Raw genomic sequence first — 15,294 nt, 5'->3', positions numbered from 1 at the left:
GTGATGGCTGCTTGTAGGCCGATGAGGCATGCTTCATATTCAGCGGCATTGTTGGTGACGGCGAAGTCTAGCTTGACCGAGATCAGAACATGTTCTCCCTCTGGTGATATTAGAAGGATTCCTACCCCGAAGCCTCTCAGATTAGATGCACAATCAAAGTATAGGTCCCATGCATCGGAGTCGGCACAAAGGATGTCTTCGTCAGGAAGTGACCATGTGTCGGTCGTTGGATCCTCGTTGACGGGATTTTCCGCTAGGAAATCGGCAACTGCTCTTCCCTTAATAACCTTGAGGGGTACGAACTTGAGATCGAACTCGGACAGCATGAGCGTCCACCTAGACAGCCTTCCGTTTAACACGGGTTTTTCGAAGATGTATTTGACTGGGTCCATCTTGGAGTAGATGTGGACCGAGTAGCTGAGCATATAATGTCGCAGCTTCTTTGTTGACCATAATAGGGCAAGGCATGTCTTTTCCAGTTGGGTATACCTCGTCTTGTACTCAATGAACTTTTTGCTGATGTAGTAGATGGCTCGCTCCTCGTTGCCAACTGTTTGTGCAAGCATTGCTCCCATGGCTGTGTCGGTAACGGTCAGGTACAGGGATAGAGGAATCCCCGGTTGAGGCGGCATGAGGACATGAGGTTTGGATAGGATTTCCTTTATCCTGTCGAATGCCTTCTGACAGTCGTCGTCCCAATCGGTGTGATCGGAGGCACGAAGCTTCTTGAATATTGGTTCACAAATCATAGTGAGCTTGGCAATGAACCGGCTGATGTATTGGACCTGACCGAGAAATCCCCGAATCTCCTTCTCGTTCCTAGGCCGAGGCATTTGTTGAAGGGCTTTGATTTTGGTTGGATCAATCTCAATGCCTTTTTTTGTGACATGTCCCAAGAGTTTTCCTGAGGTGACCCCGAATGCACACTTCGAGGATTTAGTCTCATGTTATATTTCCGACGACGAGCGAAGAATTTATGGAGGGCGCTGATGTGGCCGTCCCGTTCTTTTGATTTGACGATCATGTCATCGACATATACCTCTACCTCCTTGTGCATCATATCATGTAGGAGAGTGGTAGCGGTTCTCTGATAGGTTGCTCCGGCATTGATGAGGCCGAAAGGCATGACCGTGTAGCAATATGTACCCCACTGCATAGTGAACGCAGTCTTGTGCATGTCTTACTCAGCCATTTTAATCTGGTTGTACCCGGCATACCCGTCCATGAATGATAGGAGAGCATGTTCGGCAGTGTTGTCCCCCAGAATGACAACATGTGGCAAAGGGAAGTCGTCCTTTGGACTTGCCTTGTTCAGATCCCTGAAGTCGACGCAAACCCGAATTTGTCCGTCTTTCTTTGGTACCGGCACAATGTTGGCCACCCAATCCGAGTATTCAGATACTCTGATGAACCCGGCTTTGAACTGTTTGTCCACCTCTTCTTTGATTTTTAAGGCCCACTCAGGACGCATCCGGCGTAGCTTCATTTCACACAGTTTAGCCCCGGTTTGATGGGTATCCGGTGCTCTGCAATTTCTCTGTCAATCCCAGGCATGTCTCTGTAAGACCAGGCGAACACGTCCTTGTATTCGTGGAGGAGGTCAATGAACTGTTGTCTTTCCGAGGGGTCCAGGGTTGTCCCTATCCTAAGTTCTTGAGGTGTATTGTCGGTTCCTACGTTAATAGGCTCAGTTTCCTCAATGATGGGGGTTCTGGTTTCCCGTTTGTCAAGTTCTTTGGCCAAGTGAGGTGGGTAGTCACTCAAGTCAAATTCCTCATAATCATTCAGAATCGCATTGCAGTTAAATTGAGACGAGTCATAAGCAAACTTAGCGTTCATTAAGTTGACACGAGCGAAAAGCTCGGAGAGGACAGACATCTCGTGGTCAGTCAGAGGCGACACGACCGAAGAAGTGGCCCCTGGAACAGGCTCCAGGTTGTCACCTTTCATGGGAGTGGGGGTGACCTTAGTAGACTCAGCCTCTGAATCAGCCACGACTTTGTGATAAAACAATGGGAAGGGGACCTTGACTGGGACTTCCAGAGTGTTAGGAGCTATAACAGACTCTGACTCCGACTCAGACTCTGACTCAGATCCTTCTTCACTTCCCTCCTTGAACATAGGGCCTTCTCAGTTGTGATCTTGAGAATGTGGCCTTGGCAATCGGTCCACTTGACGGTCTTCCTCCAGCCCTGGGTGGCTTTCTCCGGGTCAGTATCGGAGATCAAGGCGGTTGGATCAAACTGATTGTCTTTCAGGGCGATGTTGATGTTGTCCTCATAGTCGAGGCGTTTGACGTTATATTCCCCAAAGAGTAGTGTGACAGCTTGTCCGTCGAGGCATGGTGACGGTTTGGACTCAGTTGATGCAGCTTCGATGTTGTCGGGGATAAAGTAGCAGTCCTGGAAGACTTCCACTCCCGGGTATCTAGCCCTGGCCACAGAGTCATAGATTGGCTCCGGAAAGCCGTGGTAGAGTTCAGACTCTCCCTCAGGGACGAAGTATCCGTTGAGGGTTAGGTGGTTTGGACAGAGGATGACTCCGTGCTTCTTGCGTTTTCGGACTAGGAGGTTCATCTCCTGGATATCTTCGTAAGTAGGTTCGTACCCCAGCCCAAAGGGAATGTTGGGGACCTTAGCCTGTTTCAAGGGAGGCAAAGGGTCCTTTAGTGGATTGAGCGGCAAACCCGGGAAATAACCCTGACGCATCATGATACGGTTGATCGTGAGGTTGGTGAACGGGTCACACTCAGAGGTTGCAGGTTCATCAGTTATGGCGTTTACGGCTTGGAAACCCCACATTTCATTGTCGTCCTCCTCAATGGCTTGGGAGACCACCCCTCTTCTCATAACTGCTTTGATTGGGGAAGCGGGGATCGTGATCGTTTTCCCGTTGAAGGGGACCCTGATCTTTTGGCGGAGCGTTGATGTGACCGCCTTGACGGCGTGAATCCAGGGACGTCCCAGGAGCATGTTGAAGGACGCGTCGATGTCGACCACTTGAAAACTGGTTTGTCTTTATAATGGCCCGGTTGCGACGGTCAAAGTGACTAGCCCAACGACCTTGCGACGAGTGCCGTCGTAGGCGCGTACTCCCTGATTCGTTGGGATTAAATCAGATTCTTTGATACCCAGCCTGTGGGAAGTTTTGAGAGGAATGACATTCACGGCGGAGCCGTCATCCACGCGGACCATCGGTATATTTTTCTGGAGGCATTGTACGGTGATATACAGGGCCAGGTTATGATTGGCTCCGAACAGGGGGATATCCTCGTCGGAGAAGACGACCGGGTTACTCAGATCAGGGGCGTCTCTCGTCATGTGTGCCACTATTTCTTCTGGGGAAGAGGTGGAGGGCACGGTTAATTTCCCCAAGGCCCGCAGTAAGGTCTGTCGGTGCTCAAAAGACGTTGCGATCAGTTGCCAAATTGAGATTTCGGCCTTTGCTTTCTGGAGTTGTCTCAGGATTGAGTTCTCGGGAGCCTTTGGTTGAGTGTCCACCTCTGGGACGATTTGGTCATTCGTTGTTGGAACGACCGTTGGGTTGTTCGGATTTTGATAGGGGCGTCCGGACCGGGTGAGATGTCCGATTTCCTTCGTCCGCTTTTCCTTCCCCGGGATGACATAGACATCCTCAACATCATCCCGCCATATGCCGTTAATTTCAGGGTCCCGAGGATACCTTGGAGGGGTATTCCTCGGTGGGTAGTTCTTGTGGAGGATATTTTTGTGAGGGCGATTTTTGTGAGGGTAGTTATTTTGAGGGTAATTCTCGTGAAGGTGGTTATTTTGAAGGTGATTTTCGTGGGGTCTATGCCAGAATGGTCGCGGGAGCAATCCATCCTGGGGTGGGTAGTTTTGAATGCTTGGGGAATTCTCCCTCGGACGTGGTGCCGGGGGATTGAAGATGAGTCGAAGGTAAGTGTCGTCGAGTCGGGTGATTCTCTCAGAAAGGCTGGCAATGGCCTCCTCAACTTGCTGAAACATAGTGAGCATGGTGGCAGCACTGAACACGAACACTCCATCTGAAGGATCCTTTTCCAGAACATTCACCTCGTCGTCAATTGGCAAGATGAGATGAGAGCAGTCTAGGGTCGACTCATCGTCAGAGATGGCGTGAATTCCCAGAGGATTCGTCTTGTTGTTTGGCTTAGTTGGTGGGGGTATAGGAAAATCTCCCTTCTCAATCATGTCTTGAATGAGGTGCTTGAGTTTGAAGCAATTTTCGGTATCATGCCCTTTCCCTCGATGATACTGGCAGTAGGCGTTGGGGTTCCAAAATCGGGATTTCTTGGCGTCGGCCGGGTCCGGGGTGGGCCCGATCTGTTGTAGCTTCCCTTGGTCCATGAGCCTTTTCAGGGCACTTGCATAAGTTGACCCTATGTTGGTGAACACTCTCTGGGGGCGTTCAATTTTCTTGGCAGATGGTTCGACGAGGTTAACCTCATCAATCTTGTTTGTCTGACCGTAAGGGCGAGATCCGGTTGAGGTGGATCCTTGATAACCCCTGCCGGTGGTCTTTGCTAAGACACCCTTTCGGAGGTCGTCCTCAATACGTGTCCCCAGAATCTGCAGATCTTGAAAAGTTTTGATATTTTGATACCTCAGCAGGTTGGCATAAACCGGGCGGAGGTTGTTGACAAATTTTTCTACCAGAGTTGACTCACTCGGCTTACTAACCAACTGAGTACTCACCCCCCTCCAACGGGTTAGGGACTCAGTGAATCCTTCCTTGTCGTTTTGGGTTAACACCTCGAGAGTACGGGTGTTGGCCTGGATCTCGACATTGTTGGCATACTGTTTGGCAAACTCAACTGCGATCTCATCCCAAGTGGTAAGGTTTTTCGGGTCCAAGGAGTATTACCATTGGCGAGGAATCGACTCCAAAGAGGATGGAAAGATTCTGGTAAAAAGCTCCTGTTTGACCCCCTTGATGGCCATGTAGTCTTTGAAAGCACGGATGTGGTTGAGTGGGTCCTCCACTCCCTTGAACTTAGGCACATCGGTCGGGGGGTGAAGTTGTCGAATGCGGTCCCCAACAGGTTCGAACCTTCAGTTATTTTCAAGGTGGATGTTGTTACCCCGGGCTAGGAGTTGTTCTTCCAAGAGTTTCAGTCTCTTTTCGGTCTCAGTCAGAGGTGGAGTATTATGTTCCCCAATATCTTTGTTCTCCAGGGCGTCGATACGGGTCTCGACGCGATCTAGGGTGACCTTAAGAGCGGTAAGCAGGCTGGCTAGCTGATCAGTTGTGACATCTCTGTTGTTATCATTGTTGTTGTTGGACGAAGCTAAAGACGGGGCCATGGCTCTGAGGCAGAAAAACGGCTCACATTACAACTCAATCCGACACGGTTCCAAGACTGAACGCAGACAACACAGAGGACGAGACCAAGATCGACTCTACAAGACGGGGTGACCGTGTGTGGTACCTCGGTGCCGACTCGATTTATGACGTGACGGTGTTTGACCGAACCTTTGACACGAGTCCAATCATGACGGCGTGACGCCATTGGACGGGTCTCGTGGTGAGACGACTCATAAGTAAAGACCCATAAGTACGTTTGCTTTGACTCGATAGACACGAGGCGGAATTGGAATGGTGGACTGAAGTTTTCGAAAATAGAAATTTTCAAAAAGATTCATTTGTCGCTTTAGTGGGCGGCTTCCGAAGATAGAAATCTACGCAAGTCGATCAGTTATAAGGGTTGTCTTAAGTTTATTTGCAAAAGACGGTTTGAGTTTGAGTCGGCTCGGAAAACAGTGTATTGTTTCCCAAGACGGTTTTGAAATTCAAAATTGTATGTTTTGAAAATCGAGTTTGAAATGTTTGAAGAGGTCTCGGGGACGGTGTATGGTCCTCGGGATCCCGAAAGTGTCTCGAGAAAAGGGTGTGTGCTTTTCTCGGGTTTTGAAAGAGCCATTGTCGGCGCGAAACGGGTTAAAATCCGTGTCTAGACGCGGCGATTATAACGGCGTAAAAAGGTGATTTGAAATGGTTATACAAAAGCGGGTTTGAAAATCGTCATTACGACGGCCTAGAAAGGCGTGTTGAAATGGTTATACAAAACCGAGTTTGAAAATCATCATTACGACGGCCTAGAAAGGCGTGTTGAAATGGTTATACAAAACCAAGTTTGAAAATCATCATTACGACGGCCTAGAAAGGCGTGCATCGGTCGGCGAAAGACCGAGGTTTGAAATGGCCATTATAACGGCGCAAAAAGGTGTTTTGAAAGTTTGAAATGACACGGAAGGACTTATGATCAAGTAGCACATAAGCACTCACAGTTTCATTATATTATGCATCATGCTGACACGGGTTTTGGCTTAAAAGGGTGGGTTACACACCAAGCAATCAAACCCCGATTTGCGAGAGTGGCTTCACGCCCTAGTTCGCCCTCCGTGGAACCCGTCACGAGAGGGGATGTGCACATTAAGGGACACGGTTATCGCTCGTTGATGAGCGGGATTTAGGTGGGGATTGGCTGCGGTCCCCCCACTGGCGGCGAGGATTACCTGTTGCGATGGGTAATCTGGCAGGGATACACACTTCGGTATGTAGTCGGTTACTGTGTGAGATCGGGAGACTGGGGTTGGAGGATGATCAGCCGGTTACCTTGTGCTTTTGTCTTATTTTGATTGAACAGTACTGACCCCGTTGTTTTATAAAATCTGCGGTGATCCATTCGGGGATGGTGAGTAGGCTGTGACAGGTATTGCATTTGGTGAGCTTGGGTAGTCATGGAAGAGTCATCACACTAGATGTAGTGTCACCATCATTAGTCTTAGCATATGTTTTTTTTGTAGTTGTTAGCATTCGGATTCACTTTTATTGGTTTTTGGAACTTTGTAACCTTTTTACAATTACATTATTTTTAATAAATGTGTTTGAGACAGTTGCTTATATATGTACTAACCTCGGACAACCGAGATGGTAACAACCTTTCATGTTAGGGTAGTCCTGGTAAGGTACCTTGGTATGAGGGGGTGTTACACATGTTCTGCTGCAACACGACAAGGATTGGCTTAAGGAGCTAGGCATATTACTTGGAGCCGAGTTAGAATGTAATGAAACTCTAAAGTCTCTGAAAGTGTACTTAAACGTTGTACTTATGTTTGTTTGATTAATCAAAGCTCAAATTTTACCAAAAAAAAATATCACATATCAATTACTAATTTTAACTTTAGTAATTTATATAAAATTAATTATCCATCTAAATAATAATTTTACATTCATCTATAATAAAGAAAATAAAAATATAGTACGGAGTAAAATTTAATGAACTATTTTTACATTCATAATAAATTGTCTAATAATTGTAAAAATTGTATAATAAAAACACTCGCAATTACAAATATATATTGTATAAAAGTTGTAAGGTTCTAAAAGTTAAATTTTAGATTATAAAATAAACTTTGGTGGAATTTAATGAGAAATCAAACAATGGAGTTTAAATGCACTTTTAACCAAAGTTAATAAGGTTGATTGCTAGTTGCTACCATTGAGACTTAAGGAGCTTAATTTCACCATTAAATTGCCACTTTCCGCGAAATAGAAAATAATGAAATTGAGAAAATAAATCTTTTTTTTTTTTTTTTCATTGGAGTCGAATCATTTTAAACCGTATCGATTCAGAAGTATCCAAGGTCAACTATCTTTTGAGTAACTCAAATTCGGCTCAATTTGGATTTAACTTGGATTTATTATGTTCCGGATTTATTGTGCCCGAGTATATACGAGTGTCCTAGTGACTCCAGTCAATTTTCATACTTGGAAATATTGAGTTTTGAGTTGAAGAACAAAGAAGGCGAGATGCTGAGTATTCGTTGCAAATCCAGCATTCAAGTTGTGCATTATGTGAATAATTTTCAACGTTTTAATTTCTATTCAACCAAATCCCCAAATCAAACAATAAAATCCCCAAATCAATCTTACACCAATTATTTAGTCAATAATCTGGGTTTTTCTCATCAACAAGCTCTCTCCACTTCCACCAAACTTCGTTCCAAGAATCCTGACTACTTCAAATCGTCTGATAATGCTAATTCTGTTGTTGATTTCTTAAAACAATATGGTTTTGATGATACCCATATAAAAAAGGTTGTATCTTCTTACCCTCAAATCTTGGCTTCTAATGTTGACAAAACCCTAAAACCCAAATTTAAACTTCTCCAAGATCACGGGTTTTCTGGCTCTGATTTAGTTAGTATTATTTCATCATCCAGTGCTTCATTAGTATCAAGAAATATGGATCATATTATCCATGATCTCAGGGGTATTATGGGCAGTAATGAAAACCTAATCAAGTTTTTTAGAAGATCTCATTTTTTCATGAATTCATCTGGTCTGCTAAATCTTAATTCAAATATAGCATTGTTGATTAATGAGTATGGTCTTGATATTGGAGTTATTCGGAATGGTATTCTTCAGTATCCCGGACCCTATTTGGGGAATACCGACATTTTCCGAAATCTATTGGTTAGGGTTGAAGAGGAATTACGGATTCCTCGAAATTCTGGGATGTTTTTGTATGGCATACGTTTGTTGTCTAGTTCTAGTAAGCAGATAATCGAGTCGAAATGTCAGGTGTTAAAAAGCTTTGGATGGACTGAATATGATGTTTCTGAATTAATTAGGAGAAATCCTCATGCTTTGCTAATATCTGAAGAAAATATCAGGCAAAAGTTGGGTTTTTTGATGACTGAGCTTGGTTACAAGCCCGATTTCTTAGCTAAACACGCTGTGTTGTTGGGTTGTAGCCTCGAGAAGCGAATGGTGCCTAGGCATCGGGTGTTGTTGGTTTTGAAGGAGAAGGGTTTGTTGTTAGATTACAATTTCTATACTGCAATCATTAAAACTGAGAAGCAGTTCTTAAAGACTCTTATTGAACCTTTTAAGGAGGATGCACCAGGTCTTCTTGAACTTTATCAAGGTAACAAAGGTTGTTCCAACATTGACGCCATTGCGAGGCGAGGCCAAGTTCTCTCGACTCTCGTAGCCAAGTCTAGAGTTATGGTTACCAAAGTAGCAAAGGTTGCTTCAAAATTTTTCTCTCTTTCCTAAGCAGCACTGAAAAAATTGTCGAATATGTTTTATAGCTGTCGTAATGACATTGTATGCCCGACTTATGATTGAAACGACATTCCTCATGGTTTGTTTTCTACGGTGTGCACTCTTCAGGTTGTCATGGTTATTGTTTTGTTAATTGTATATTGGAAGCCAGAGTGCCTCTGGTTGCTGTCTTCGATTCTGGTTCTTTAGGAATTACCTGACTTGGAGTTCATGTTGTGTGCCTGTCTTCCAAGTTCCAACTTCTATAGTTCGTCTTCTATGAATTAACTTCTTTGTTGAAGTATTAGCATCTGAATTCGAGTATAACTATGATCTCTCTTACTTATGTTCTTGGTTGTTGTTTCCACTTTCGAGCTTCTGGTAACCCTGTCGATTTTTGACTTGGTTTTGGCTTTTGATTAGGCTGATTGTATTGTAACCCTGTCGATTTTTGACACTGAGCTAGGTTACAAGCCTGATTTCTTAGCTCCACATCATTCCTTGTTTGCTTATAGCCTCGATACTGCCACCCTAAAAACTGAGGCTCAATTCTTAATACTTACTGAACCTTTGTTGCTGATCTTTTCGAACTTTACTTCAAAAGCAAATTTCAAGGTGATGCCAAGCCCTTTTGTAGCCGTGTACGTATCTTTTATGTATACAAAGTTTTCTATTTCGACTATTTGTTTTTCTTTTCTAAGTGAAGCTATAAGAAAGTTTGTGACGTGTTTTGGACGTGTAGTAGGTTAATAAAATTGTTGCCCGACTTGAAATGACATTGTTCATGGTTCATTTTTTTTACCGTGTCCACACTTCATCTTATCATGTTAATTGTTTTGTTAATTATATGTAATGATTCAGTCACCAAAAAAACTTGTATAGAATTATTTAAAAACCGAGTGCCTTTCTTGTGTTATGATATTTTCTTGTTGCTGTCTTCGATTCGGGTTCTCTGTTTATCTGCAGGGCACTTCCTATTCCTGTTGCGTCTTCTCCAACATTTATAGTTAGTCTTCTATGAAGTAACTTCCTTGTTAAAGTCTTTAGTGTATTAATTTTACTAAGGTTCGGTTATTTACTTTGTTGTTTGTTTCTTCTTCTAAACTTGTGATTCCTTTGGTGTACTAGTGGAATTGGCTAGGAACATTTACATTTGGTGCAATGCCGATGACATGTGTTCATGGCCATAAGGCAATGACATATGTTATTTGTACTGTATTTTCGAGTTGGACCCGTTGCTCATAAAACAATAGTCTGCAATCTTCGTTTCACTCATCTGATTTTGGTTCGAGCTGCATTTTTGCGCTTTGATTTGCTTTAAAATGCTGGCTTTATTTATGTTAACCGTTTCTTGTATCACAAAATCTCATTGAAGACGGGCGATATCCGTCACAAGCTCCGTTTTCTCTCACAAAATGCCCATTGAAAGGTGAGTGGGAAGCACATGGGGGATGCCTCTAGGCTCTACCTTGTCCCCTCTCCCTTTTTGTGAGAGGTCACAAGCTTGTGACGGGATTAGCCCGTCACAAGCAAGACTAGCTGTTCTTGTATAGTTGTATACTTGTATGGGTAGCACAAAGGCTAATAGTTGATGGTTCATTCATTTGATTTTGGCTCGAGCTGCATTTTTTAAACTTATGATTGTTTTATGTAGGTGGATAAGTTTAAATATTCATGATAAACGGCTAGTTTTGCTGAAAATGATGATAAACCCGTATTAATAAACCTATCCATTATTTAAACATAAATTATCATCTAAAACTAAATTGACCCGAACTGACTTACCACCCGTTGATGACCCGACCCGAAGATGACCCAACATGAACCGATCCGATCCGATCTGATCCGAACCCGTCATTGACCCGACATAACCCCAAACCCGATATGACATGACCCCTTTGACCCGACCCATAACCGACCCGAGTGATCCGATTGTCACATCTACCTCACACCACTACCTCATAATATTGGGTGAATCAAAACACCCCCCTTCCAGTCTTACCTAGTATGCTCATTTGGAGTTGAGTTGAAAGAAAGGAAGAGATGGCGACTGCAATTATCCGTTGCAAATACACCATTCAAGTCTTGTATAATGTGCGTAATCTTCAACATGTTCTCTTTTCAACTAATTCTACCAAATCCCCAAATCAATCAACCGAATCCCCAAATCTATCTATTAGAGAATATATTATATATTAGGAAAGATATTATTATGGGTATCATAATAATACTTCCGCTTGCCTACAATAAGAGGGATTGAACTCTATTATGGTATCAGCCTAAAAATCGATCTTCTCAAGAATACTTCCGCTTGCCTACAATCTCGTGGTTAATCCGCCGGCCGGAGATGGTCGTCTTATACCATCTCCGGCGGGTATCCCGTTCATAAAGCCGTCTGCACCTTTCATTAATTATTAGTACGTAGTATTTTTTTTTTTAAAAAAATAGTCAATCTAGGAAAACCCAATTTCCCAACCCCGTAAACCCTCTTATTGCCTACCTTCTTGCTTGTTGTCCATCTACCTTCATCACGCCATAGCCACCACTATTACCACATCCGTCCTCACCCATATCCAGCCGACACAAACCCCATAACACCCTCCACCCTCCACCAGACCACCGACCATCGAAACCCTAGATTATAATATTAGGAAAATAAATAATTTCTCTGCCTCCTCCGTTCTCCACGTTGTTGTCCCTCCGTAGATGCCGCCGCCGCTGCTTTGGTCCACGTCGGGCTGCCATATGTAATACTTGTTGTTGTCTCTGGTTGCTCAAACAACCTTCTCTGCCTTGTTGCTCCGGCAACCGCGCCACCATGCTAAACCTCCGCCGCGTCCCGTCATCGCCTTCTCCTTGTCCGCCTTGGGTTCGCCCAGCAACCACCCCTGCCAAAAAGCCGGGTGGCATGACATTCGGTCGTACTGCTGCCGCATCGAAGAGCATGGACGTGTTGTGTTCTTGGTTTACCATTATTGTTTTTCTTTTAATTTAATTATACTGTTGAGCTTGCTTCGGCCCTCACATTCCGGTGTTTCATGAGTTCGCTTCGGCCCTCGTGCACCATTTGTTTTTTGTTTTTTTTTAGTCGGTGTTTCATGAGTTGCTACGGCCCTCGTGCACCTTGACGTCCATTTAGTTTGTGTCTCACGAGCAGTTTCGACTCTCGTGCACAATTAGTTTTATTCGTATTATTGTAAGTGGCATTTCCTATGGCATGATCGTGACACACGCAAGGTAATGACAATCCGGTACGGCGTCGACAAATCAACTTGGCTCATCTACGACGGTTTCATCAACTATATTTCGTCCAGTCAAAGCGTCCGTTATCTACCGTTTCGACTGAGAGGGTGTATTAGAGAATATATTATATATTAGGAAAGATATTATTATGGGTATCATAATAATATCCTATAGAATATTATTTAGGAATATGCTTGGAGTATCCTCCAAGACGGTCTCCTATATATTGTAACCGATCTCATTAATAATAATCAAGTCATTCAGTTATATCTCCCTTCTATTATTAACACTATCTTTCGCTAATTATTTGGTTAATAATCTGGGTTTCTCTCATCAACAAGCTCTATCAACTTCCCCCAAGCTTCGTTCCAGAAATCCTGACTACTCCAAATTCTGTAATAATGCTAATTCTGTTGTTGATTTCTTAAAACAACATGATTTTGATGATACCCATATCAAAAAGGTCGTATCTTCTTACCCTCGTATCTTAATTGCTAATGTTGACAAAACCCTAATACCCAAATTTAAACTTGTTCAAGATCATGGTTTTTCTGGGTCTAATTTAGTTAGTATTGTTTTATCAAATCCTTCATTTGTGTTTCTACCTATGAATCCTGTTATTCAGGATCTCAGGGATATTTTGGGTGGTAATGAAAACCTAATCAAGCTTTTCAAAAAATGTAACTTTTTATCAAACTCTGTTATGGAAAATCTTGTTTCAAATGTTGCATTGTTGAACAATGAATATGGTGTTGATATTAATGTTCTTCGGAAAGGCCTTGCTCAGCGACCAGCAGCCTTTATGAGGACATCCGGGTTTTTCCGAAATGTACTGATTAGGGTTGAAGAGGAATTGGGGATTCCTCGAAATTCTGGAATGTTTTTGTATGGCATTTATTTGCTGGCTAGCTCTAGTAAGAAGAGCATCGAGTCGAAATGTCAGACGTTAAGGAGCTTTGGATGGACTGAATATGATGTTTCTGAGTTAATGAGGAGAAATCCTAATTGTATCCTAACATCTATTCAAACTATGAGGAGAAAGTTGGGGTTTTTGATGACCGAGCTGGGTTACAAGCCTGATTACTTAGCTACACATTCTGCCTTGTTTACTTATAGTCTCGAGAAGCGAATTGTGCCTAGACGTCGTGTGTTGTTGGTTTTGAAGAAGAAGGGTTTGTTAGATTACAACTTTTATTCCGCCATCACTAAAACTGAAACTCAGTTCTTAAAGACTCTTATTGAACCTTTTGAGGAAGATGTACCGGGTCTTCTTCAACTATATCAGAAAAGCAAAGGCTGTTCAAAAGTTGAGGCCAGTACTAGGTAATACCGAGCCCTCTTGTAGCGTAAGGAATGTTCAAAACTTTCTATTTTTTTTTTAAGCTGCACTGACAAAAATTTGTTAGCTGTGCTTTATAGCTGTAGTTGGTTAATAACATTGTATGTCCGACTTTTGATTGAAATGACATTGCTCATGGTTCAGTTTCTACGGTGTGCTCACTTCATATTAACGTGTTCATTACAGTGTTACACTATAGAAATATTAAACGCAGAGTCCATTTTCTTTGTTATGACTCTCTGGTTGCTGTCTTCGTCTTCAGGGTCTATTTTTTTAATTATTTGGAGGACACTTCCTGTCTTTGCTTTGCACTTGTCTTCCAACGTTTACAGTTATTCTTTTATGAATTAGCTTCTTTGCTGAAGTATTAGCATATTAATAAGTGTATAACTATGGTCTTCTTTCTTTGTTACGTTCTTGTTTGTTTCCTCTTTGAGCCGACAAACAGTGTTTAGGACTTTCATGCACTTACCCTTTGTTTGGTTGGGGAAATTTGGAGAGAAAGGGAAGAGTGGGACTTGGAGGGAGACAATTTCCATTGTTTGGGTAGCAACCAACAAGGTAGGGGTGGAGGGAAAATGGATCCCCTTCATTTCCGTCCTCTTAAGGCAAAATATTAGAGAGCACGGAATAACTTTTCGGTTTTGAACGTTATTGATATGGGCTTGTGTTCAAAAGCGGTTTGATAAGCTTTGACCGAATAGATTTTAAGGGCTTGTCGAACCGGCTCACTTCATTTTACATCTCTAGCCATGGCAGAGACCGGCTTGAGCCTGCACGAGTCTGACAAAGAGCATTTGTACAAGTTTAGAAGATGCTCCAAAGTCTCACTTCAAAAGGAATCAGCCTTATAATGCATCAGTACATTAACAATCTTAATTGGTCCATCTTATGTTAAGCTTTGACGAACTGTTTTCAGAGAACAATTAAATCTCAGCGCCTTATATGCAATATGATACATGCTAGCATGTTTCCTGATGCATAATCATGTTTATTGATCAATAAGTTGCATGGCTATTGTTGTTGCACAAATATTATTTGGCAGATTGAAGAGATTGGAGTAGCTTTTTGCGGCTGAGAGAAGAATGATGATCTGTGTGGGCGTGGCTTTGCTAGAGAGGTTTCAAGGCATAATGGTTTAGATATGACTCATACTAAAATGTTGTTCCTGGAGGATCATACGCGTAGACCGCCTTTTATATCTCCGCATAAGCTAGCTAACATTTGCACTGTGAATCTGCAACTAAAAAAGTATTGGCATAGTGATTATGAAACGGGGTTAGTAGGGTGGGCACGGTGGTTCAATGAATGAACTAGAGTACTACCTATATATTCTGTTTTTAACAGTAATTTTAAATTAGCAAGCCTGATTTTAAAGAGCAAAGGTTGCTCTAACGTTGACGCCGTTTCACGGTGTTGTAAAGCTCTCCTGCAGCAAAATGTAATTTAGGTATACAAACTTTTCTATTAGTTTTTGTTTTCTTTGCTGCGCTGAATAAATTTAGTGGAATGGGGTTTATAGATTTTGTAGTTGGTTAATAAGATAGTATGACCGACTTGAAAATATAGGTTAGCTTAATATGATTATATCTTGAGGAATACTTGGTTGCCCCTAGGAATGAGTTCATTTGGGCGGGACATAACATGGCCTCATGGAGTCA

The 15,294-nt window shown here is 42.8% G+C and overlaps 2 protein-coding genes across 2 annotated transcripts; both read left to right on the top strand.

Moving 5' to 3' along the window:
• The first annotated feature begins 7,626 nt into the window (after positions 1-7,626).
• LOC141647572 (transcription termination factor MTERF15, mitochondrial-like) lies at positions 7,627-9,245 on the top strand. Its single transcript, XM_074455812.1, has one exon. It carries the CDS (start codon positions 7,813-7,815, stop codon positions 9,061-9,063), a length of 1,251 nt encoding a protein of 416 aa, XP_074311913.1. The 5' UTR covers positions 7,627-7,812; the 3' UTR covers positions 9,064-9,245.
• A 3,346-nt stretch (positions 9,246-12,591) lies between these two features.
• LOC141647571 (uncharacterized) lies at positions 12,592-13,780 on the top strand. The gene has a single exon (XM_074455811.1). It carries the CDS (start codon positions 12,902-12,904, stop codon positions 13,619-13,621), a length of 720 nt encoding a protein of 239 aa, XP_074311912.1. The 5' UTR covers positions 12,592-12,901; the 3' UTR covers positions 13,622-13,780.
• The last annotated feature ends 1,514 nt before the right edge of the window (positions 13,781-15,294 follow it).

Source organism: Silene latifolia, chromosome 3 (genome assembly GCF_048544455.1).
Source record: "Silene latifolia isolate original U9 population chromosome 3, ASM4854445v1, whole genome shotgun sequence".
NCBI classification, from domain to species: domain Eukaryota; kingdom Viridiplantae; phylum Streptophyta; class Magnoliopsida; order Caryophyllales; family Caryophyllaceae; genus Silene; species Silene latifolia.
Note: the sequence above shows the minus strand (reverse complement) of the source record. Positions and strands in the feature narration are given on the sequence as shown.